The following is a 26,541-nucleotide window of genomic DNA, read 5'->3' as shown; positions in this document are numbered from 1 at the left end:
ATATGAATGGAAGACTTCCCACAAGAAATCTACCGAGATGCTTAGCAACTAAGAGGCTCGTATACCAATTAAAATAATACTTTCAGTCAAGTAATGCTACACCTTCCATTTTGGCTTCCCTTCTGCTTCTGATGAAACTTCTTCAACAAAAGTTGCAAGCTTGCCAAACATAGTTTCACATACTTCCAAGTTTGAGTGACCAAGAGCAGCTACAGCTCCATGCTAAACCAAGAAAACAGCAAATGCACTATTACTGATGATCCCAACATTAAGAGTAAAATTAGAAAATGCAAGAAGAGAGAGCATTTATGCCTCTTTATATTAAAGTGCTACATTTTTTTTCCACTTAAAGATACCAAACATTAAAAAGGTTATCAGATGCTTAAAGAGAACACAACATAGTTCTTTACTGGCCTATTTCTTAAAAGATTAAAAAATATCTATATAACAATTTAAAGAAAAGAGACCTTTCCCAGGTATTTTCACAAATTTAATCAAATTCACTAAGAATAGGTCTTTGTTTCTCAAAAATTTTCTCAAAAAAGGAAGATACAAGTCAACCTATAGATTTTCTCGATAGCAAAACACATAATATGCAGTTCACAAATTATGTATTTGCAAACATTTCTGGGACATGATTTTCTCATAAAAAAGTGATTACTTGAATTTTTGCCACACAGCATCTTCAACAAGTTCCTATACTAATTCAGTAATTTGTACAATTTACACACTATATTGCTTTGGCTTAGGTAAGAAACATTAAAGCAGCATGGATCCCAGTGTCATGGGTCTAATTTAGGATATGGATGTATGGCTCATAAGGGTCCAAATCTGAAGTATGGGTGCCAAAACATGGGTAAATTTAAATATTTTAAGATATATAACTTAATATATAAAAATAATATGATATAAATCATAAAATATTTATTTCTTTTAATTAAAAAATACATATTTTACATAAATTATACTAATTTAAAAAACACTGCAAATTTACAAATAAGTTTTGACTGTTCTCTAAGTAGTGATCACATTCTTTCTTCTTCCATAAATCTGTGCTAGTTAATGCTTGTATAGTTTATTGGATGAAAGTAGAAACTCAAGACTTCCATGTTAATGATACAGCACACGTTTCGTATGTACAGTGTGTACCTTGCTTTGCGCTATCTGATATTACTTCTCATGCCAAGACCATTATGAGAAATATCATTGAAAGCCACCTTTTAATGAGAATTATCTTTCAAATTTGATGTTAGATCATAGCTTTACTATATCAAAGTATTAGCCATTATAATCTTCTTTATCTCACAACCAACCAGCCTAACAAATCATCCAACTTAATTCTGATCATCAAAATGACTACAATCACATCCTCTCAGAATTCTTCTATAAGGTTGTTCCAAGGAAACCTCACATACTGATCTTGAGGCCTCACACAAAGTGCTTGGCCATGTTCCAGGGGCCCACTCAGCCAAATGAGTCTGCAAGAGCATGGGCAAGGCTAGTGAAACTCTCACATGCAAGGTTCTCCTCTTCTTAGATGCATAAATCTTTGTTATATTATACATGTAAAAGAAATTACGGGACGTAATAGTTTATAACATCTTATAATCAAATGTCCTAATCCCTTTTTAATCAGTTGCAAAGTAGAACTTTTGTAACACTACAAATTAAGCATCATAAATACTGATGATACAGCATGAATTTCATAAAATTAGTCTCAACCATAAGCGCACCGCTGCCTATCCTTGGACAAGGTTGTCAAAAAGTCATCAAAAGGTAATATCTGAAAGAGGAACTCACAGCATGTGTTTCAGATCCATGTCTAAGTGATGGTAATATCAAATGAAAAAGTTCCTTAGCTGCTGTGAAGCCACCATCTTCTCTGTTATCAGGTGGACAAGAGCATGCAAATATCGCATACATTAGCCACTGGTCTAATTTGTTTTCTGCATCTTGGGACTGAGAAGCCTTCCCACCTAATTCAACAGGTGTAATAAGTGCAAGTCTACGCATAACCTCCAGCCTGCAAATAGAAGCCAAAAGTAAATTTTAATTACCCAGGGGATAAATAATTAACACATCATAATTAGTAAAAACAGTTATTGATTAATCATCCACTGTATGATGCTAAAAAAGGGCCTTGCAATGACAAGCATTCCCTAATTGTTGATTGAGTGATGCAAATGAAGGAAGCTCATGTAAGTCTAACAATCTAGAATACAGTGAAAGTAGAGATCTGTTTTTCTCTCATATCCACCCATCAAACTCTTCAACTATAAGTTTTAAATTTAAATAATATGAAAAAAATAAATACTATAAATTTAAGTTTTTGAGGTTATTTAATATGTTAGACCATAAGTGTTAAATACAATTGACTAAAATCATGTTTTGCAAGGAAAAAAAAAATCAAAATCAAGAATGACGAAGGGAAACAAAGTAGGCATCAATGTGACTGGACAGATATGATCAACAGAGTCAAAGACCCAAAATTAAATTTAGAATGAATGGAAATGACAGAATCATAAGAAATTAAAAAAATATTAAATTTAAGGGGGAAAAAGGTATACATGATTAAAATATTCTTTTAAAGAGTTTCATATTCTACAAATTACCTAACTTTTCCAAAAAAAATAAAACTAGAAGAAAATTTATGTAAAAGTAACAATGAAAAATAAAAGAAAAAATTAATTTAAAGTATTTATTCTGAATATGAATATCAATCATATCATATCATACAAAAATATTATAGCAGTAAAAATATTATATATACACACATGACACAACACACAAAAATGATTCAGAACTGATCAATCTGCAGCTCAAAAGAGAGCAATGGTCCCACTAGACCCTAGCATCTCTTCAATCACCCTTAAAATTTACGTTCTCCTGAATCTCATGATATCCTTTTCTGACATAGAATTGCTTTTCCCTTGAGAACCTAAACGCTACTGTCTTCTTCCTTTTATCTAGCTTTCCCTCTATCTCAAACAGCAGCAGACAACAAACAAATCAATAGCAGTGACGAATGATAAGGGCAAGGGTCATGACATGCATGATGCGATAGCATGTCCTCCATTTCACAGTTACAAACTTACAATAACAAAAAATTTCACTTTTACCCTACTTCGTCCCCTTCCATCTTATCCTATAGTTAACACTTTATGATAGCCATTGGTCCCATTCTACTACTATTCCTTCTTGTGAGGCTGACAAATCTGCTAGAAATTGTCGAAATCAATCTACTCCAACCAACTCCAATTGAATTTCACTTGTTCCAACTGATTTTTTTCCCTGCTGTGACCAAGAAATTGTATGGAACTGAATCTGCCTTGGCAGTACAAATTAATCACATCAACGAGGGACTTTCAAACATGTATGCTGAAATATCTAAAAGTGATGAAGCTGAAACTTCTAATAGTGTTTCCTAAATGCTGTAATTTTTGTGACAGCAATATGAAAGGAATTATGCAAATGAATGCATAATTACCTGCCAAAATTTCAAGGATAGCAGACACTATATTGGATGAACAAATCTCCTGCAAATGCACTTTCATATATCAGAAAGGAGGACAATTTGTGCTGTTTCAACCAAGGAATGCAATTTTGCCCGATATGGTATGGTACAGGTGGTACGAACTGGTCCACCCAACGACCATACGCGAACCGCCCCGTATTGGGCGGAAGATATCATGCAGAGGTGTACCACCCAGTACACCCCAAATATCAGAAGATACGAACGAAACATAACCATTATCAACATATTTCAATCCGTGGTGGTCGGATCTCAATTGTACCGCATCAAGGGTTGGGATTTAATTTGGTCCAACAGTCAAATGGGTGACACGATCGAAACATGACCGTTACCAACATGTTTCGATTGGTAACGATCAGGATCTCAACCATACCGTATCAAGGGTTGGGATTTAATTTGGTCCAATGGTCAATTTGATCATTGGAATTGACCATTGGACCCCATTTTGGGCCTGGTTCAACCCTTTAAATCCTTCCTCACTCCCCTCTTTTTAACACCCCCTCTTTCTCATTCTGTCATCTCTTTCTTAATTAAACATCCTAATCGGTGATTAGAGCTTCAATTGGAGGGAATAAAGTGGTCAAACGTGTCATATGATTGAAGGTGTCTTCAATTAGAGTTTCAATATGTAATCTAACATTGCTCGTATCTTTGTAAATGATTCAACATTAACAGTAGAAACGGAGAACATGTGGCAAAGATGCTACTCAACATCAAAACAAGATAAATTTGCTATCTAATCCTTATTGAAATTTAATTAAAATTATATTAAATTATAATTAAAAGATTTAAAATAGGATTATTTTCTTTTCCAAGTATTTTTGTGGCCCTTTTTGGGCTTTTTTTGGGTTTGTCGATACATACCGGTGTCCCAACAGATAGTATGCCAGCACCGGCCGATCTGGGCCAGGACTAGCACCACTGGTCGACACGAGATGACAAACCTTGGTTTCAAGTCCAGCGTCCCATATCCTTGATTATTTTGCAGTTACCTATAATATGGACGTTGAGATCACTAAACTTCAACAATGACTAGACTGATGCTACTTCCAAGTTCCATCCCTCACTACATTAGCAGGCCACCTATGCTTTACTGCAAAAATCAAAATGTGCCTGGGAAGATTTCTCTTCGTTGTGACCAGATCTTGTCCACCTTCTTACTACTACTTAGCTGGACATGGTGGTAAATTTAAGGCTTAGCATGTCACTTTGATTTTTCTTGGCCAAGCATATGGAAGGATGCATGTAACCACATAATCAACTGTAACATGTCAAAGAATCAACTACAAAACCATGAAACTGTCTGGTGGGCTTCAGTCCCTGCTTATACGTAATTGGGGAAAATATTAAGATGGATTTCATTGAGAGGTTAACCAAAGTTGAAGAAAAGACAGTTATCTTAGTAGTCATTGACCGATTCAGCATGCCTCCCTGTTGCACCCCTACATACAAGTCAAGCAGCCAAACTCTTTGTGAACCACGTAACAAATCTCCAAAGCATACAATAATCAATTGTATTTGACCAAGACAATTATACTTTTCTTTGTTGCCTCCCTTTGCAGGGTATCCAACTATGCATGAGCATAGTGAACCACTAACAGACTGATGTCCTATCAATAGCTTAACAAAAGAGCAGAAATCTGCTTGAGGCATCGTGTGACACAGGCTTTACATAGCGGACACCTCATTTAGCCACTGACATTTTGGGGTTCAATAATAGCTAATCACATTCGAGTATTCCTAATCTTGATCCAAATAAAACATGTTCTCATGATGCATACCCAAAAGTAGGTTAAATAAGGACATATCATTGTAAGAACTAAGAAGTCTAAAAACCATAAGTTATAACCATAAGTAGGTTAAATATTATTTGACAGCCTACAAATGTCATAATGACACTCAAAACGGAAACAGACCCCAACCAAACCCTAGATAGGGTGGTCCACGTCCTTGGCAGTTGGCCCATCTACACAAGGCAGCAGATGGTCCACCTATTGACTTCATTAATTACAACCAGCAGTCCTACAACAAAATGGAGAGGAGGCTTGGTCAAGTTGCAAAATCCAAAGAGTCCTTAACGGATATATCTTTTCCCAACCAAACTAAGGATATACAGCCTCAAATCGGCTAAAAAAGAGGAAGTAAGCAACTTCACTCTGTTGCCAAACTCTCCAAATAGCATGGATGACTGTGTAGCCTCGTCCACAATCAATGCAGAAATAAATAAATACAGCTACAGTGGCATAAAATGGATGAGATGATGGGAATATTTAGCTATTTTCAGAACATTTCTTATGCAACTATAGAGAATTTCTAGGATAATTTAGCATTAGACTTTATAAATGTTTCCTAATGGTATCTGTAGCCCTATAAAGATGTGCTCTCAAGCCTTAGACATATGGGTTTTGTTCTCTTTTATCAAGTCTTTGTTACAATAAACTTAGCACATTAATCTTAGTGCTAGATTTTCTCAGGTCTTTGTCTTTCTCAAAATAGAGATCTCTGGTAAGAGGGGCCATATCCTATCAAAACAGAAGAGGAGAAGAATAAGACAGACTTCAATAAAAAAGAGGGACAAAATCAATCATAGTGCTAGTTTTTTGCAGGCCTTTGTCTTCTTCCTCAAAATAGAGATCTCTGATAGGAGGTTACAAGTTCTATCAAAAAGGAGAAGGAAAAAATAAGACAGACATTAATAAAACAGAGGACAATAATGTGTATTCTTTAAGAAGTCCAAAAAGAAAGCAAAAGAACAAGAACAGAAGCAACAAGCACTAACAATCCACACTACCATGGAACATGCCATCTTAATATACAATCTCAGGCAAAACCTAGATTAAAGCTTCACAAGTTGCTGAAAATCAATTTTATAATTTGACAAACTTCACAATGGAGCACTCAGCGTGCTACCAGTATGACCCGACAAGAAGTCTGAACTTTTATGTAGGAATGAAGGTGATGCCTTGTCTTAGCATGGCATTGAAATCAAAGCAACTCAATATGTAACACTAGTTCGATCAAGCAATAAGTCCAACTATGTAAAACACTATTTATAAATCAAAGACCACTCTAAGGCAAAACAAGACAGCAATAGTTAAATCTTGAAGACTGAAAATTAGTAAATAGTAATCCACCTAACCAAAGTAAAATAGCATTACCTTGCTTCCTGAACAGAAGCTGGGCAAAGTTCAGCAGCAAATTTAACAAGCTCATTAAGACAGTGGGTCCATCTGTTTTTGTCAGAGTTTTCAAGAATTGATTGAAGTGTTATGTCAGGAGGAACCGGATCAAATTCCCTCCTCAAATCAAAAGGACGACCGGAATCCCAATAGCAACTCTGAACGATATCATCCTGCGAAACACATAAAAAACTATCAGGACACCACCAAGCAATTGGAAGCCAACATACTTAATGATCTATCATTTTGTTCCTGTTAAGAAATCCTACTCCTCAACCACTTAAGTGAACATGACACCAGTTCCAATATAATTAATAAATTTGTGCCTATATGATAATACATTTCTTTGCCAAATATAACTCATCTAGCATTAAGATTCATTACTTTCTTGTACATCTTTAAAATATATAATGCATGAGCTTTTCATGTCAGAAAGAGGATATTTATATCAAATAATAAACAGCAACCACATAGAAAAGATGAAAAAAAAACAAGCAGTTTCAGAAAACATCACCCCATTTTCTTCCAATACGTCAATGACAAAAATTGGTTCTGCCTCATGTAACCTATGATCAGCCCGTTCGTTTGCTGACAAGTCTCTGATGTCATTTCTTAAAGCACGAACAGACCGAAGTAATTCTAGTGCAGTATGTCTTATCTGAACATCCACTGAACTGAGAAAAATAAGACCAAGCGCATCCACTTCTGTTGTTTGGAACTCAGACAAATCTGCTGACTGAAGAAACGGAGAACTGTTCACTTTATCACCTCCAAGACTTGATCTCTTGATGGTTTGAGCATCATTCATTGACAATTCATCAGACAAGCAAGCCCTCCACAAGCGCATAAGTTCCACTAGGCGGCCCAGTGAAGTTTGGATTATAAGAGGGAACTCATCAGGAAGTTTCAGTATAAAGTTAGCCATCCCTCTCACCACAGCATAACGACGATGAGGAAGATGCCGCACGATGCGGTTCATTACTTGCACGGCTTCTTCACGGACACCAGGATCAAAACTTATGCCATGCTGTGGAATGATTTCAGTTATTTTATCACTGCGGCCAACTTCTTCGATCAAATATGGTATGCACTTCAGCACTGACCTGAAGAGAGATGCTTGAGATTTTTCCTTCATTACAGCATCTGAAAAGCTTATTGAAGTTGATGTCAAAAACATTTCACAATTAACCCACAAATAATATGGAGAACAGAAGAATATAGGATTAGTAGTCAAACATTCTAACAACAGGAAATAAAAAACAATTTAAAGGAACACAGGTTCAAAAGATTCCAGTCAACTTTAAAAAAGCTCAAAAATTGGAATTTTCCCGAGGTCTTGATTTGATCTTGGTTTCCAGCTTTAAATGATAAAGCAAACAAATACATTTAAATTTTAAACTACAAATATAATTATAATTTAGCATCCCCCCACTGATATGATAAAGTTACTGCTGGTTACCAACCACGCAGAAGACAATCAGATGTAAGCAAGCATTCTATCTTTGAATAAGCCATAAATCATTTTCTTCATTCAAAATATTAAAAGATTGTTTTACATGAATTCTATCATGTTTCTATGTTTGGGCATTCATTTTGGATAGAATAGAATCGCTGCCATGTGTTAAATGACTATTAATCATGGAATCACCTCTTTGTGTCAACAAGAATATTTGTATTAGTCAAAGTTGGACACCTTAAACACAAAAATGTGCCTGCATTGTCCGATATCAGTGATCCAGTGTATTCATCATACATTAGCGCATCTATCGGAATGGTAATGTAACATTCAAGAAGGTCCTACTATTTCAGATGTCCGAGAACTAAACTTTGACAACAATATTAATCATGAAAGCAAAAGAAATGATACAACTTTCCAGAATTTCATGATCGGCAAAACCACTCTAGTCGTCTAATTTGTTAATTACAACAAAATTTAAGCACAATTGCCAAACAAATATCTTGAATTCAGATGGAATAGTGAATATTTTTTCAACAAGCATAGCAGATTCCACTAATCAAAATACATTTTCCATATGTTGATATTTCCTCTCACATTATTTTTATAAATTTCCCTCCTTATTTGAACATAATATCTCAATTTTCTTTCTCAAGTTTGTTAAAAATAATTTTACTCACAAGTTAAAACTGAAAATAATTTTCATCTGACAGGTAATCACTGGAATACAATACAAAAGGACTGCATACACTTCAAACTTGACCATATCTTCAGATTTTAAGTGCAAACTTGACCTTTCAAATATGGTCAAGTTCCAAGCTATCATAAACAAACTTCAAGCTTAATTATATCTTTCTCAGTTACCGTGGTACTTGATATATGATTGCCATATTAGAAAGAGGAAAGTGGTACCATAAGATGAAATTTTAAAGCATTTTCCACATATCATAGTCATCACAAACAAATCTTATCTCATTAACAATTTCAATGTCCTGATACTCCATTCATTCATGAGGTTGAAACTCGACTGTCCAATAATGTTAAGTTTCCTTTAACATGGTATGAGATGCCCACCCAAACTAATCTATGGGTTCACTCTACTTTCTCAATAAATCAAGAATTGTACCCACATCTCTAAAATCTGGTACATAAAATATTATGTAATATGCGACTATGCGTAATCTTGACTGATTGTTGTTAAGGGCCTAATCCTCAAGGGAGACGAATGAAACAAAAGATGCTATGCACTTCCAAGTTCCATGTGTTCTTCTCAAAGGGATAAAAATCATTCACGATATGTATAACAGTAGAAATATGCTCCAGGAGGAAGCACTGATTATAATAAGATATATAGCAAGCTACATCAGATCTTCTTTTGCACCATACTAGCCATGCTCTAAACAAACTCTCTCATGCTGATGACTTAAATCACTTTAAATTTGCACCACTAGGACAATTTGATCACATAGATACATTTACAGAAAGTAACCTTGAATTAAGAAAAGAAAACATACCTATGGACGACTTTGGTGAAGTTAGAAGAGCTTGGCTATAGGCTTTATTACATAACCTTAGGATAGACTCAATTGCAGATTTCACTTTCGGAACATAATGGCCAACTCCATGGACTGAAATAATAACGAACAAGTTAAAAATAAGGTAATAGCAACATACAAAATTGCACAGAATCAAAATATAAAGGAAACAGTATTGAAGAAAAGACAATCTGGGGATCAGAAGTATCACCATGAAAAACTTCCAAGCCAAACCGTTGATTTGAAGGAGACATGACAATGGCAAGCAAAGCCCTAAGACCAATAACCTTTGCTTCACTCGAACTATCAGGTTTCAACAGTTCCAAAATCATATGATTCATGGTGAAATCTAAGTTGCTCTCAGCCAAAGTCACACAGAACTCGACAAGCTTATCATGCTGAACATCTTGAGTTAGCAGACCTTTCTTTAGGACAGTCAACAACTGTGACGTTACACTGTACAAATAATCCCATACATGATTTTTAGGTTGGTAATCTGCATAAACATTTAAATAAAATTTCACAACTCGGTGCAGGCAATCTAGTGCCATGGAACGATGGTTCTTGTCCTGAATTAATATGGAAACAAATTAGTTCTTGACAGGAATGGGACATCAAAAGGTGAATAACTGCCTTCAAATAACCAACCCAAGATGCCACAGCAAAAAAAATTTACCAGTAATCAAAATGAAAGTAGACTAGCATATAAAAGAAAACTATACAGAAAAGACTCACTTTAAGATGCTTATACAAAAGCTCCATATGAGGACCAAAGTTAATATTGAACGTTTGGGGATCGCCTAGACAGAGTAGAAGGGTCACCAATGGGAAGCCAACCTGGGAAAAAAGAAAAGAAATTAATCGAGATTTATAAGGATTTAGATCAAAGACAAAAACAGTTAACAAATTGAAGTCTGCTACTGCAGCGAGAATGGCACTTCAGTGTCTTTCACAACCACAATTGATATATTACCTGCTGCTTTAAGTTTATAATTTTTCTTTTTAGAGGATCTGTCACAATTGGTCTTTTTTGTAGGTAGCGAGCGCTTTATGCATGTCAATATGCTGTGTGAAACATTAACATTAGTCCATGCAAATTTCCTAAGAGAAAAGGCCCAAGAAAACGAATTGACTTCTCTAATCTTCCCCAATGGTCATTAAAAAAATTGTTTTAACATACGAAATATCCCAGACATCCGATAGCAATTTTGCAATACGGTAGAGACCACAGAGTAACTGAGCTGAGATGAGAATCAACTATTATCAACGCTACTTGGAAATAGCATCCAATCCACAATAACGTCAGGTACATATCTGCAGATCTAATAGTTTTTTAACTCTGTAGTTATGGATCTTCAACATCAATAGATATGATGGACTTACAAGTACAAGTTTTCATTTTGTAGGCTTCGTATGGACTTATATTCATACATCTCACTACAATATGATCTCCACAGGCCCCCTTTTCTCCTTCTTGCCTCCTTGCTGAATTAGATGCAGACATATATACAAACCAATATACGTGCTTGTTTCATGCACCACTGTATTTATCAAACATTTAAACAGAAAAAAAAAACTTAGCAAATTAGTACAAACACAGGCAATTCAACAATCCAAAAGTTTCATGTGTTTAATATCAATAACAACAAACAAACATGACAATATTGGTCTTGGCTCACAATAAAAAATGCAATTTTGGTTCCTAATCTAAATCCAGATTGAAGTAATTCTTTAAAACCTTCCTTATAATTGTCTTTTAGGATTATTATATCACATTATTTTGATTCCACCCAAGTATAAAACTTTATGCTGCATACGTTCCACGAGAATGTAACATCTCGGTCATCATTAAAACAACAACCTCCATCCACAAAACTTTAGACCTCCCATCAAGGTTTAAAATCGCAAACCGATATCGACTTCAACATATTGTCAAACAGAGGCACAATTTGTAAACCATACAGTATACAGACCTGTACCTCCATACATCACTGAAAAAAATAATTAAAAAATGAATACTAACAAGTACTAAGCCATATGATCCGATTTTGGTCCTTAGTCGGGCCAATAAATACTACTGGTTGGTACACAATGGTTTGACCAATATTTAAAGCATTGCTTCCAATGGTGCGCTCATCTCATGTCTCAACAACATTCATAAGGTAGCTTAGACTTTTCCATGATAATTGTATGTTTTTGTTCTCACTGTATTAAATCTAGCACAAGGACACGGAAAATCCACAAGTTAAAAAAATGTTACCTGGTTCAGCATATTTAATCAAACCCAATGTGTACAACTTGATTACTCTTAAATGTCTGTTCAGGTTGAGATCGAGCACGATTTTTCTAGATAGTGAGGCTTAATGCAATACCACCAAGCCAGTCACTTTGCAAACACAATGTGAAACAAGAAACAACCCACTGACACAATGCATTTACATTGGACATACACTTCTAGTTGTTAAAGTTGGCACCAGCTACCAGGTCAGGAAACCTTGAACTGCTTGCACATTAGGTGGGGTTTCAATTGGGCTGAGTCTCAGCGCCAAGAATGTACCAGATATAAACCTTACATGAGCAAGCCTATTCATAGCCAGACCTTACATATAACAGAGCAATCTAACCATCTATGTATTAACGTTACATTTTGTAAATATTATGTGGCACACATCAAGCACCTAATGTGCAAGCAGTTCTTTTTGGAGCTGTTTACAAGATATTAAAAAAATAAAGAAGGGTTCCTATATTTTAATTGTGTGGACCTCTTTTTCATTCAGTTTCACATAATAGAAATATTACTAATGTTGTATCATATTTGGAATAAATTGATATGTGTACACTTCAATATGTGCCAATGACCATACAAATACAAGCATCAAGCACCAGCAGAAACCAACACAGACAATACAAAGATGTGCCCTGTGTTACAATGTTCAGAACTTATATATAGTGTGCTTTATGTGTGGCGTTAATTGAAATGAAATTTGAGAAAATCGATAACAATGTACCATGCGGTTGACCCATTTAGAAGATCTTAAAATATTCAATTCCTCCAAAGCCTCCCCAGGATCCAACAGCAAAACCCAAATGGAGGTCAAAGGCTTCAAAAGAAGCCAGAAAGGGGCCTATAAAATTTGAAAGGTTTCTAACAACAGCATATCTAATTAACATCAGTCAGTATCAACTCAACACAAAACAATCATACCAATATTACCAGCAGACTGGAGATTTAGTACACTACTGAGAAGACAGTTGTATACACATCCAATGTCTAACAAGAGACTATAATTCTCAATCTAATTTTCATATTGCTATAGAACAGGCAATGAGCTTGGAAATTAGATTACTATTCCAGAAACCTTCAATTTGAAACATTAACCTTCAGTAGAACAGTCAACTAGCAGATATAAAATCCTGGCATAGTGAAGAGAAGAAATTCAGATCTAGTATGTATCTTCAAGGAGCTACTTACTGCTATGTGCTTGTTCTGTTTCTCCATCCAATGCATCAGTTTCCCTCTAATTCGAGCTACTGCTTCATACCATAATGCCAGTGCAGAATCCACTCCCAACGGAGGCCAATGGCTTTTTCCGCCCTCTGCAAGCGGTGCCAATATGCTTGAAAGCATATTACATAAGGCATGATATAATTCACTCTTTCTCTTGTGAGGAGTACAATTGAGAGGATTAGCTTTTGCCACAAAGGATGCTGATGCATTCAAACCACCCTCTGTCTTTACCTGGCAAAAGTCAAGGACCAAGTCATACCATCAATAGACAAAAGAAAAAGAAGAATTTCTTTAAGCATTAAGACAGAAATTTTTTTAAGATAATTTAAGTAAAAGAAAAATATTTTCTAAAAATTTTTCAGTTCCTCTCACAATAGTCTTATTCTGGAGTTATTTAGTATCAGATAGAAGCTTCCTACAACTAGGCACCAATATAATACTTTTATTGAATTTTAGCTTTCCTTCAGTCTTTTGTTATATACCTTCTATCAATTGATTTCCTTTTTCTTTTTTGAACTAGATTAAAACCCCTTTTCCCCGACAACCAAATTTACTTCTAATAAAGTCTACACATCACATAAACTTGAGCTTTGCTTAGCATGAGCATTATCACACATTGTATAATTCATATTAACAATTATTTTTTCAATATTGACATATCCCAAGTGCACATTAACTAAGCCGGTAATTTTGACAACTTAAAGCAGCCTCTTCAATAGCAATCCTCTAAACAATGTCGCTTGCACAAAAAAGCATGGTTCACCTTATCGATCCGTACTGGTGTACCAACTAGCTATCGGTACGGTACGTACCAAGCCGTACCAAGTATACCGACACATGGTACAACGAAGCATACTAATGTACCGCTCATATACCGGTTTCCTGTCGGACCGGTACATATCGCTCATACCGAGCAACATGCCTCAGTACGACAAACCTTGCAAAAAAGTGTCATTTATAACAAAATAATCAACTAAAGCCCAAAATAACTAGAGCTCCTAGTGGCCTGAGCTAGATTGGACCCATTGAGCCAGACTATAACCAAGATAGATCTGAGATTCTGACCAAGTTACTTCAACTTTCAAGCCCTGCACAGGCTGGCTCATATCATCTCAAACGAATTTTTGACATCATCTACATTCAGCTCGGGTCAGTCCAAAGCTCATAACGAAAGCCATAATCCTCCATGTTCAACTGTTGATTTTTCTCGAATGGACATTGTGATGCCTATTGTGCTAGATGCACCAAGCTACCTGCACCATGGCTGTCTGCCATCCTCCAGGTCTGTCAACACCACTTCCAGAGCCAAACATTGTTCACCCTCTCGCATTCCCTCTTCTTTCTTCTGCTTCATCTTATCTCTTTATCGACTGCTTGATGCCTCTCTATAACTCATCCAATGCCTGACACAGCCTACATACTTCTGGAATGTCCTCTTACTCGACACTAAAGCCACATCTAATTTCTTATCTATGGCCACATCTAATTTCTTATCTAAGGCCACATCCCTAGCCTCTGCCTTATCTGAGGCCTCATCTCCTTGAACACTAACGCCACCTACAACAGTTGGTTCCACCACAACTGAGTCTGCACCCTTCCATCATTCTCTCTCTTTTCCCCCTCTTTCGTCCTTTTCCTACCCTGATGCTGTTCATAGAACTTGAGAAATCTGCAGACTGGCAAACCTTATATTGGGTATGCTAATAATTAATATAATAATAAATAGTATTGTATACTGAAAAATCTTTAGCTGTCTGTTGTCTTAACATGATCTGATAGCACAGGATTGTGTATGCTGATACCTTTGTGGCCAAACTTAAGTAAGCTTGCATTTCTGGCATTTGAACAAACATTGAAATTGCTACATTCTTTTAATCTGTACTGTCATATTACTATCCTGAAATGAATAAAAATAAGATGTTACCACAAACAAATGCGATTAGCATGAGAAGTAACAATATGATAACAGATCTCATGTCAGCACAGTTTCCTTTTGAGGAACATAGGAAGGGAAAAAGCCCAGTGTCACCACATTGTTTATAAAAGACTGAAATTCATTTTCACTACTAATCTTGAAGTGCAGATCACAAGAAAAAGCAATAGCTTATTGGAAAAGGATCATCTTATTTCAGATGGCCTGGTCCCTTTTCTTTATTAAGATGACTATTTTGTGTTTTTTTCCTTTTAAAAGCCCTGTCACCTACGGCTCACTCATGAGTATTCCTCTCCTCTGTCCAACGTTTGATCACCACGGCTGCACACAATCGGCCTCATCTACTGTGCATCTCCTCCATCTTCTTTCCTCTTTTTCTTTTTCCTTCCTTCTTCCTTCTTCCTCCCCCCTCTTCCAGCATAATGGTACCGCAGTATGTTCTGACATACCATGTCTCAATACACACTGGAACAAACCAGACCTGTACCAATTTAGCCATGGACCAAAACAGATCTAGCACCCGAAATTAAAAACCTTGCCTAGCACTACCTCTGTTACTTGTCAAGGTGCTTTCTCTAATTAGGTCACATGATAGCAAGTCAATTTGCAAAATGTTTATCGTTCAAGACTTGTTTTGCACAAAGATAATGGAGAAGAATATAATCCATAAGTTTGTTTATAGTTCCATAGCATTTGCAAGCAGCATCGAGCCATCAACTTTGAGTGAGCGACCTTAATATAACATTCTTAAGATTTGCTGTAAATATCATTGCAATGACTCTCGTAAGTCACATATTATGGTGATTGTAGATAGTGGACATATAACTTATGTCCTCGTAGAAAAGTTACAGAAGTTTCTTTAAGTATTAGTTAATTACCTTGTCCATAGAATCTCATTTTGTGATTTTCAATATTTTCCATGTCGACATATAGGCAATGTGTCATTTTTGTACTCCATGTCCATGCTTATGCTTATCGCATAAAAAAAGTTAAGTTAGAACATCATTCTCAGAAGAAAACCAGTAATTTGATGATTTAGTAGTGTCTGGTATTAATAGGATAATAGCTTGACTTAAACAAAGCAAGCAATATTAATGATCCATCTGAAGACATAGCTTGAAAAAAAAAAAAAAGGCTTCATCAAACAAAACTATGATTTCATGTACATGATATGTAACACATACTCCCAATTTAAGGTAGCGCATCCCATTGATAATACTAAGTGTCTCACTTCTGGCAACACTAGTATCGATACGCCGAGTATTAAGCTCCGTGAAAAATCGTTCCGTCACTGAACTGAACCTGCATGAATAGATATACTATACATCAACAACTTCTAAGAAACAAATTAATCTCCAAATGAGATGCAATGTCTTCCTACAACGATGATTTTTTAAGCTAAAAGACAATCTATTTAGGTTCAAACTTTACCCAAATGATCAAATCGATCACCGAGTGTCAATTCATGTGGTTCACTTATACTTGCAAATAATAGTGCTCTTGGAGCTTTTTATACAAATAATAGTACTCTGAAGTCTGAACTTAACTAAACATATGACTTTTTACAAATCTCAATAGCTGCAAAATATCCATATGTTGTTGTTGTTGTACTCTCGGAGCTTTATACTTGCAAAAATGGAGAAAAGTAAATTGTGATCATCAACATGTAGCATTTTTTAAATCTTATTATTTGAGAATGACATAGCTCTAGCTAAAGTAATATAAAACAGCACATGTGAGTTTATTAACTGATATTGTCATATACAAATTTTGCAATGATGTCATAGAAGGATGGAATCCATGTCAAAAGTTGTACATATTATGCTTCAAGCACAAGTAAGTTGATATGGTATTTGAAGTGATAAACCATACATAGTGAGCAGCAAAACATAATGGTATGCTATATACAAAAAATGGAGATGCTAAACTAGGGAAAAGTAAGAGCATGATTTCATAAACAATTATATACAAAAGGAATGAAAAAGAAAAGGATTGTCAAATAAAATGAGATTAACAAGTTCTACAGGGGAAAACCTCATAGTGATCATAGTTTAAATTTAAAATACTTTGGGCTGATTGGTATAACATTAGTCACTGAGAACATGGTTTAAAAGTTAAAACACCTTGATTGGATCAATACACACCAGTTGGTATTTACCAATCCAACCAAGCATTGATATTGGAACACAAACATCAGTACAACTCGACATATTACTCATGCTTTTCATTATTTTATTCAATGATATCATACAAAATTTTCAAAATTCAAAAGCATGAAGCGCTTTAAGGCATTGATATCCCTTATTGCCTAAAGTGCTAGGTGCTCACCTGAGTAAAGTAACATGCTTACCTCTAAAAATTTATAAAAAATTTAAATATAAATATAGTCATTACAACAAGAAAAAGGGGTGGTGGGTAACGGCAGTGCCAATGATGAAAGGTACCAAAGAGAGAGAAAAAGAGAGAGAAGGGAAAAGAGAGAACCGAGAAGAGGGAGGGGACTGCAGCAGCAACAATGGCAGAAAAAGTAACTTTCACCATCTTGGATAGGTTTCCTACAGGAAAGAAATGCTTAACAATAGAGAAAATGACCAAGAATGAACATGCTTAAAATGCAAAGATAGTCATTACAACAAGAACAAGGGGTGGTGGGTGTCAGCAGCATCAATGATGAAAGGTAGTGAAGAGAGTGAAGAAGAGGGAGAAGGGAAAAGAGAGAAGCGAGAAGAGGGATGGGACTGCAGCAGCAACAATGGTAGAAAAAGTAACTTCCACCATCTTGGATAGGTTTCCTACAGGAAAGAAATGTTTAACAAGAGAGAAAATGACCAAGAAAGAACATACTTAAAATGTAATTCAGTGATTGATTTAGATTTACAGATATAATATTAATTATCAAGTATATAGCTATAAATGAAACAAGAATGTTGCCAGACAAGAAACAGTGTACCCTGAAAATATTTGATTTATAATGAGAATATCAAAAAGGATGAAGAAGTATAAATAGGAAAGGGTTAACAACTTAATGCACAAGTCATAAGTTGGGCAAAGCACCAAAGGCTGATGGAATGATGTTAAGTCATGCAAGCTAAACTTAACATGTCCAAAGAAGACCATAATGTGCATACCAAAAGGCATTTTCTCACTGGAATTAAATAATAACAATTTGCAGTTCAAACTTCAAAGTAACAAAAACATTTCTTGGTTTAGAAAATGAATAGCTACATCAAATAAAAAATGCATTCAACTATTTAAGAACCTTTCTAAAGAGAATTAAAAGCTTTAAAACAACGCTATCCATAATCAATTAGTCATGTCACTTCAGTGCTTTAGATGATGTTAATGAAGGAGGTAGTTGACCTTTCACAGAACTGCCAGTATTACTATACCTCTACCCACGAGTCACCAAAACCTCGATACTATGCCTCACAGGAAAAAGCAATGTTCTACATGATGGATTCAAATAATGATTGTTTGAAATTACACTCATAAAATACTAGATTAATTCTTAAATCGTAAGATGAAGAGAAGAAAATAGTGGGAAAGAAGATCAAGAAAAAGAGAACTGATTCCAGTAAAGCAGCAAAAGGAGACTGAACTGGTTTTGAAATCACCATAGGCTTATAGTTTTCTCCAATCCTTCCAACTACATAAATGAAGCATTTAAGTGCACACTTTTGTCTCATAGACCAAAATGAAAAGGATGACTACTCAAATTTTCATATTTCGAACTTGCTTATGGAACTTCAAGTATTAATATGAAAACCATGGGCTAACCCATACACTAACATTGTTGCTTAACAAAATATGATTCATATCAAAATATATAAATATCCATTCATAGATAAGATGTTGTCATGAAACACGATGATTCTTCAATAACTATGGCGGAAGAGACTTTCTGTTATGAAATATATATAATTTAACAAGCTAAGAATAAAAAATGTTCTTACGAAGTGGCAAAACGTAATATGACATCATTGAAAGAAACGCATACCCAAAAATAAAAAGAACGATGATTCAAAAGAGGAAATATGTACAGATTAAAGACCAACTTAATTCATAACCAGTAAACTGCCATCCTTATCTTAAAAGCATTTAAGGATGGCATATTCAAAGTAACAAAACATAATATGACATCATTGAAAGAATTGCACAGGTAAAAATAAAAAGAACGATGATTCAAACTAGATAATATATACAGATTAAAGACCATCTTAATTCATAACCAGTAAACTATCATCCTTATCTTAAAAGTATTTAAGGATTTTGGGCTTCAATATAAGTATTGATTCCGAAGCCAAAAAATACTTTAATGAAGCATAAAGCAAGTGAATACATACCTAATCCGAGATAAAGCACCTAAAAGTTGCGCAACAAGATCTAAGAGAAGCCCTCGTAGATCAACCAATGAAGGGTAGTCAACCTGGCTAACAACCCTATATATATATATACACACCATCAAACAAAGGTTCAGCAACAGCAGATATATCTTCATGAATAAACCACAGTAAAAATACCTTAATGGATTCATCATATGACAATTAACAAGTGAAGATAATTTAGCAAATTGAACTTAATTTGTGCAACCATCAGCTCTTCAGCTCATCCCTCAAAAAGACTCAAATCTTCTTTTACTTTACCATAGTAAACAAAAGAGAAAAATAAAGAAACATGGTGAAATACATAGGACATCTTATTACCAGAGGCCTTAAATTCTTCCACACAAGGTTTAAAGTTCTGGGTTGTGCTAGACCATACAAGCTGACACAAACAATTCTGGCCAAGGTCCAGTACCACAACTGGGGTCTTATTCCAAAAGCACAAGAGTGTAGCATCAACTTAATATACATTGTTCTGGTATGGTACAGTGTACGAAAGAACAATCTGCATCTTGAACTTCAAGCCAGATCAAAAATAACCAAAGAAAATATCTCAAATTGCATGTACCAACAGCATAGTGCATGCAACCTAAAATCATGTATATTACTTCAAATTCTGGTGGCATTTAAAAGTTTTTCAGTAAGAGATACTTGAACACGTCAGAAAAGCATCAAATAAGATTGGAATAAATAAGTGGCAACAAATACGAAATTAGGATACTAATTTTACTAATCTACTTGTTTGATATGGTACCAGGCAACATACCAAGCCCTACCATCCGGTTTCAGCTAAAAGAAATACATATCAACCAGTACCAAACCATAGTGGTACAATACAGTCCAAACCAGTAAATACCACTCAACATATGCCATACCAACCAATATTTGAAACCATGGTTCTGATAGGTAATGTGTCATCGTGCAAATCGAAGAAAGGATCCTCGATATATTTTTTATTCCATGTACACTTAACGATGTCAATTTATATTTACAGATACCATGGTCGTCATAATATATCATCACCAGTCAACCTTTCTTCATCAATATGAATTTGCATAACCAATGACTATTTAGAAAATATTTACATGATTACTGTCTTTTCAAAAATTCTCTCTTTCTCGATTCTCTTTGCCCTGTGTTGCCCACATCTTACCATCTCCGATGCTCCTCCTTTGTCTCCTCTTCCTCTTCCACTTCTCTCCTCCTCCTATACTCCTTTTGCACCTCCCCTCCCTCCTCAGTGTCGACCAATACGCGGGCAAACCATCAAGATATACCCAATTAGTACCAGTCCAACCAGCAACTCGTATGGGTCTTGTACGGAGATTTAAAACCATGGTTGAGACTAGTGTCTCAAGTAGAACAGTAGAGTGCAAGTCGATATACTTTAAAGCTACTTTCAATCAGCGTATAAATATATAAAAACTAAAAAACTTCTCAATCAAAATAATATTTCTGAATATTCACTTCTCAATGTGTATTCATAAACAATACTTCCGATGTTTCCATCATTAAAAAAAAAACTTCTCGAACCCATGTATAAGTCGTTGGCACTAATGAAAGAAAAAGAAATAAATAAAAGCCAATAGAAGCCTCACCTGTCTGCATTAATTAGCCAGTCAAACACAAAATTTTCAAGACCAGACCATAGTTTTTCTGAAATAACTTAATTCAAGTTAGAAGATATGTAATGTAACAGATATCTGCAGGACTATATGAGATAAATTGGTAAAAACAATAACCTGTGATTCCTTCCTGGGGACAACACTCCACGAAGCGAATGCAAGCAGAGCAGAATATGCACTCCACTGCAAGCTGCGGGAGAAAATAAAAATGTATCGAGTGTGATAAAATGAACGCCAAAATCCACATGGTGCAATACGGGGAAACATACCTTCCTTTGGTACGTAGAAGCATCATTTGCACCCTTAGGAGATTCACTGGAGATGAAATCAGAAATTAATGTGTAAACCACAAGTATGCAATTGGGTTAATTTGTATAAGATACTAGCCAAAAATAATTAATTTTAAAATTAACATGTCTTGCTTGTCTAGAATAATTTATGAACTTAGAAACATCACTCGGACTCTTTTATGAAGCATGCACGTGGAATCATTTCGGAGGACCATCATTAATGTGAACCACAAATGGCGATGGAAAAGTTACGCTACTTCAAGGAAGAATATGTACGGTCCCACTTTGCATGTAGATAAACTACCATTGATCTGGAAAAAAATTACTAGGTGCATTCAAGCAGGATAAATCGGCAGATCAAGTCCTTCTTGCTGCTTTATATGGCCAGCATATGCTTGTTATAGACCAAATATTATCAGGATCTTCAATGGCATGCCTTTCAATTTGTTTCAGAACATAAGTATGACTATGAGCCCTTCCTACCATATAACTGGGCAGAATATCCATCTGATGCAAAGATCAGATATCATGTCACTACTAAAAACTTGCATGATCAGTATATAGTTGTCGAATACCACACATCATCGAATTCTTCAGGTGACACGTTGATACTGACTCTGGCAAGCATGAGGTGACAAGGTTTTATAGATTACAGGAATTGAATATGTTGGTTTTCCTTCACAAGGATCTTCCACGCATGCCAATGCCCATAGAGCATCAAATTCTTGAGGTCACATGCTAGTTTATGGAGCACCCAACTGCAGTCTATGGAATCGATTGATGCTACCTATCATACCTCATTAACTTCAAACTAGCATTTCTGTATCTATGCTTGAATGTTTGAAGTCTTTTCGCTTAATTAGAGCAACTACAGCTTGAAGTATGACATGGAACACTACCCTGCCATGCCGATTGGCCAACCTTTGTGTCAACCTACATAAGCCAAAACCTAAGCTAACCATGTGTTGGCACCTTCAACACAGATCAGCATGACTACAAAATCAATTAACATAATAGGTGGTTCATGCATAAATAATCAACCAAAATTAGCAAACTAGTTAAAGTAAAAATAAATTCTTTCCATGTACCTTTCTCTCCAACGAAGAAGGGCCTCCAAGAGTGGCACAGGTGTATGTCGTGCAACCATAGCTAATGAATCCAATACTTGCTCATAAGCTGGATCAGACGGCCTGAGATATTGTCCATCCTGCTTTAAAAAAAGGTAGCTAGATATGTGAAATGTAAAATAACCATATAGCATTCCACACGCATGATTCCAAAAAAAGAGTTCAAGGTCAATCATTGTAGCTCAGATCAAATAAGTGGGGATGTAAGTTAATAATTGAAACCATTCAACTGCTCGCTCCCTCCCAACACTAGCCCAACACAAAAGCATAAAAAAAAACAAAAGTTAATAGTAATATCAAGAAATCTTTTTTTATGCATCAAACCATCCCAAGATGGAAATCCATAATTTCACAAAACAATCTTTATCTTTTCCTATTAATCAATAGAAATTTCTCCGTTATTTAACGAAATATGCAAACGTTATATACATTATGAAGTGTTAGCATGTTTCAACTCACATAGGACATATTGGAATTGGCAATTCAAATGTCATTGTAACTGCATCCTGACAACATCTACCACATCATTTTGGAGACAAAAATGAATCACATGGAGCAAATAAATGTATCAAGTTTTGTCACTTCATCATTTAACGATTATTTCCATTACCACCTGAGACTTCCATCTACAACGTCCTCAAATGGGAGCACACCATCGTTCTGTATAATCTGAACTGTTAACTAAGATGTGAAGAGAAACAAGAAAACCTAGAAGTAGTTAAAAGAATGCTTGCTTTATGCATTTTTGAGAGTTCACATTCAAACGGAAGTATTGCCACAACGAGGACAGCGAAAACCAACTGCCTACGTGCAAGAAAGAAGGAGAAGAACTACGGTAATAAGATCGGCTTGAATTAGGACCAACGGCCCTTTATCCTCGACTAGAAGTCAACTCACTGCCCGATGCGGAGGGTACTAATTGACCTAAGAGAAAGTATTATTTCCGTAGTAATCACAAAGAAAACCAAAACTTCGAGAACAGGGTGGAGAAGCAGACCTGAGCCTGCGCGGTCTCGATGCGGCGGCGCGCGAGAGGGAGGAAGCGCTGCAGGAGCGCCTCGACGATGAGCTTCGCCGCGCTTCCGGCGTTCATCGCGGGGGATCGAAGGGGAGGAAGGAGGCGCTGCTGCCGCCCGGCCGCGGGAGCGAAGGTTGGGTCCGGCGAGATCCTTAACGGGCCATCGCATTTGGGCGAGCGAGTCGGTCCTCGTCGGGTCAAAGGAAAGCTGAGTCGGCTTTCAAGCGACGGGATGGGTTTATTTGGAAATATGACACGCATATATTTGCATATTTATCCTTACATTGTTTGAAATTATCAGATCATTACTGGATTTTAATATAGCATAAAAATAATAACATTTATAATATTGAAATTACTTAAAAATAATTACAGTTATTATAAAATAATAATAATAATAATAATAATTTTTGTAATATTCATTGTGTTATTCAATAACAGTTCCCAATTTTCACCTAATACTCAATATTTTTAGTTAAAATTTTAAAGACAACTGAGAAACATAAAATCAAAATTAAAAATAATCAAAATATTTTAAATTTTTAATTTCTCATAAAATCAGAAGCAACTGGAAATTTTGTTTATCTTATTTATTTGGATCTGTGAATTTTAGAGCTTCACCTCCTGCCAAGCAATTCCCAGTCATTAAACTTGTAGTAATGGCTGAAAATTATAGCTGATTTATCTATAGACACTTTTTTATTCTTAAATTCTTGTTTCAAAAGTGCAGAATAAATTTGGGTTTTTTTTTTAATGCAATTATTGTGTCTTCTTTCTCACAAAGCAGATGAATAATAAATGCACATTATTATTAGTGACTTTTTTATCATAGTAAATTGAAACATTTAATATTGTATATTAAAATATTACTCTCTTAATCATCTAAAATCTTGATTTTTATCCAACAAATTATATTTATATATATATATATATATATATATATATATATATATATATATATATATATGTATATTAAATTATAATATTTTTGCTGAAGTAATAAATCATCCAAATGATATAACAAAGGGTTAGTTACATATTACCTAATGTAATTAGTTATATTTAGTATCTCAATCCCTATACTTTCAAAAATTACACTACGATACCAATACTTATAAAAATTAAATATTTAATCTTATTTTTCATATCGACTTGCTTAGTGATAAATTAGAATAAGACAGAATCAATATGTACTCAGTGGTAAACCTTTTGATATTTCTATCAAGAGAGTCGATGACATAAAAAAAATATTAAATATTTTATTTTCACAAGTTTAGGTTTTAATATAATTTTTAAAAATATATAGATCAAAATAAATAGTTAATTATAAAAGATAATGTATAATTAACCCGGAAATAAATATTCATATCCCTCCTTCCACACAAACTATGATGAGTGACTACACATGCAAGGAGGATCATAAATTGTGTTTCTACTTTCTCATTCACCATTGTCCCACTCTATCACACAAAAGAACAAAACGAAGGACATGTCATCCACTGCCCTCATCATATGTCATCATATAATACAGGCTGAAGAACACCAAAAAGTAGTGCAGAAATGAGTATGCTGCTCCATGAAACCAATGCAAGCTTTTGCAGTGATAATTCAGTAGCCAGATCTGACACTACCCAAAACCAGTGCAAAAGCAATGAATTCAGTCAGCCATGCTTCTACTATGATTGCTCACAACCCTGCAAAGATGATGAAGAAACAGGAGAAATGGCTGTGAGCTCCCTTTTGCAAGTGGCACACTCTGGCAACAACAAGCCTTCAAAAACAAAAGCAATTGGGCTGAATTAAGAATGAATGAACAATTAGAAAATAGCATTTGAGTGTTCTAAAATACCACATAAATTTTTAAGACTTTAGCATGTGTAGTGTGGTAAGAAAGAGTACCAATGAAGAGAAGTCGAGATAGAATTATTGGGTTTGCCAAAAAGAATGTAATAGTTTTCAATAACAAATAAAAATTTCAAAAATTATAATTAATTCAACTATAATTGAAAATATATATAAAAAATTCGGATTAGTTTTTGTTAATTCAAACTTAAGAATTTTACATTAGTAACTAAACTTACTAAGTTAATGGATCATCTCTAATATCGGGTTGTGGTAGATTGCATCGAAGCAAACTTACTAAACTTATTAAACTAATCAATTAGTTCTATAATGCAAATTGGAACATGATAATATTTTATAATAATAATTTAATTTTTTTGGAATCCATGTGGAATAACATTTATGATATTGGCAGTAATAAAAATTATAATTTTGCCATTCTTTTTTCTTTGGTTCTTATTATTATACACATTTCTCCTCGTGTCCACTCCTGTCAAGATTTTAGGATTCTTATGATGTAATTTATGAAGTTTATTTTTTTTTTATTTTTTGGCACTTTAAAAATCATGTTTTCTAAGTATTCGAGGCGATGTCATATTGGTCAAGATGCTATACAATGTATAAAGCTAAGAGAACTATATAAATGTGTCCTCATAATTATAATATTTAAATAAAATAAATTATAAAAACCACGTAATGAAAAAAAAAAAACCGTATAGACATAAGGCTAATTTTCTTGAAAAAGTTATTCTTTTTTTGTTTTTCTGGAAATGTATCACTGTTTTTATTTTTTGCTCTTATGTATTATAATATCATAAATGTCTATCGTTGTCGTTTGTCGTTTATGCCACCACCATGAAATTCTCATTGCCATCCTCTCCGCCCTTGCCTATGGGGTTCTCTTTATTATCTTTGTCACCTCACTATCGTCACCCCATCCCCTCTCTGTTTTCTCTCCTTCCATCTCTTCAATATCCAACCAATTTATTAATAAAATCAAGTTATAAAAACTCAGGACTACTTGCTCCCCATACCGTGATAGGAGTAGCCCTATCATTATTAACAAATTTCGCTATATACTTTTTAATCATTCTGATGATGATCATAGATATAA

At 34.9% G+C, this 26,541-nt stretch overlaps 1 protein-coding gene across 3 annotated transcripts in view; it reads right to left on the bottom strand.

Annotated features, from left to right (window-relative positions):
- Window positions 1-23,792, bottom strand: part of LOC135582292 (uncharacterized) — a 30,643-nt gene extending 6,851 nt beyond the window's left edge. The window contains exons 1-15 of one of the 3 annotated variants that reach the window (XM_065105323.1): window positions 23,565-23,792; window positions 22,529-22,650; window positions 21,420-21,465; window positions 21,268-21,340; window positions 21,124-21,181; window positions 19,487-19,582; window positions 16,328-16,445; window positions 13,175-13,441; window positions 10,438-10,539; window positions 9,914-10,271; window positions 9,682-9,795; window positions 7,226-7,854; window positions 6,691-6,884; window positions 1,801-2,023; window positions 103-222 (exon numbers count right to left, since the gene is read on the bottom strand). In XM_065105323.1, coding sequence (XP_064961395.1) covers window positions 103-222; window positions 1,801-2,023; window positions 6,691-6,884; window positions 7,226-7,854; window positions 9,682-9,795; window positions 9,914-10,271; window positions 10,438-10,539; window positions 13,175-13,441; window positions 16,328-16,445; window positions 19,487-19,582; window positions 21,124-21,181; window positions 21,268-21,340; window positions 21,420-21,465; window positions 22,529-22,650; window positions 23,565-23,660 — 2,616 coding nt within the window. In that variant the 5' untranslated portion in view covers window positions 23,661-23,792. Of the gene's footprint in view, window positions 1-102; window positions 223-1,800; window positions 2,024-6,690; window positions 6,885-7,225; window positions 7,855-9,681; window positions 9,796-9,913; window positions 10,272-10,437; window positions 10,540-11,085; window positions 11,199-13,174; window positions 13,442-16,327; window positions 16,446-19,486; window positions 19,583-21,123; window positions 21,182-21,267; window positions 21,341-21,419; window positions 21,466-22,528; window positions 22,651-23,564 lie in introns of those variants that run through there. The other 2 variants (XM_065105324.1, XM_065105325.1) reach the window with 2 other exon arrangements.
- Window positions 23,793-26,541: the final 2,749 nt, after the last annotated feature.

Source organism: Musa acuminata, chromosome BXJ2-4, assembly GCF_036884655.1.
Source record: "Musa acuminata AAA Group cultivar baxijiao chromosome BXJ2-4, Cavendish_Baxijiao_AAA, whole genome shotgun sequence".
Lineage (NCBI taxonomy): Eukaryota > Viridiplantae > Streptophyta > Magnoliopsida > Zingiberales > Musaceae > Musa > Musa acuminata.
Note: the sequence above shows the minus strand (reverse complement) of the source record. Positions and strands in the feature narration are given on the sequence as shown.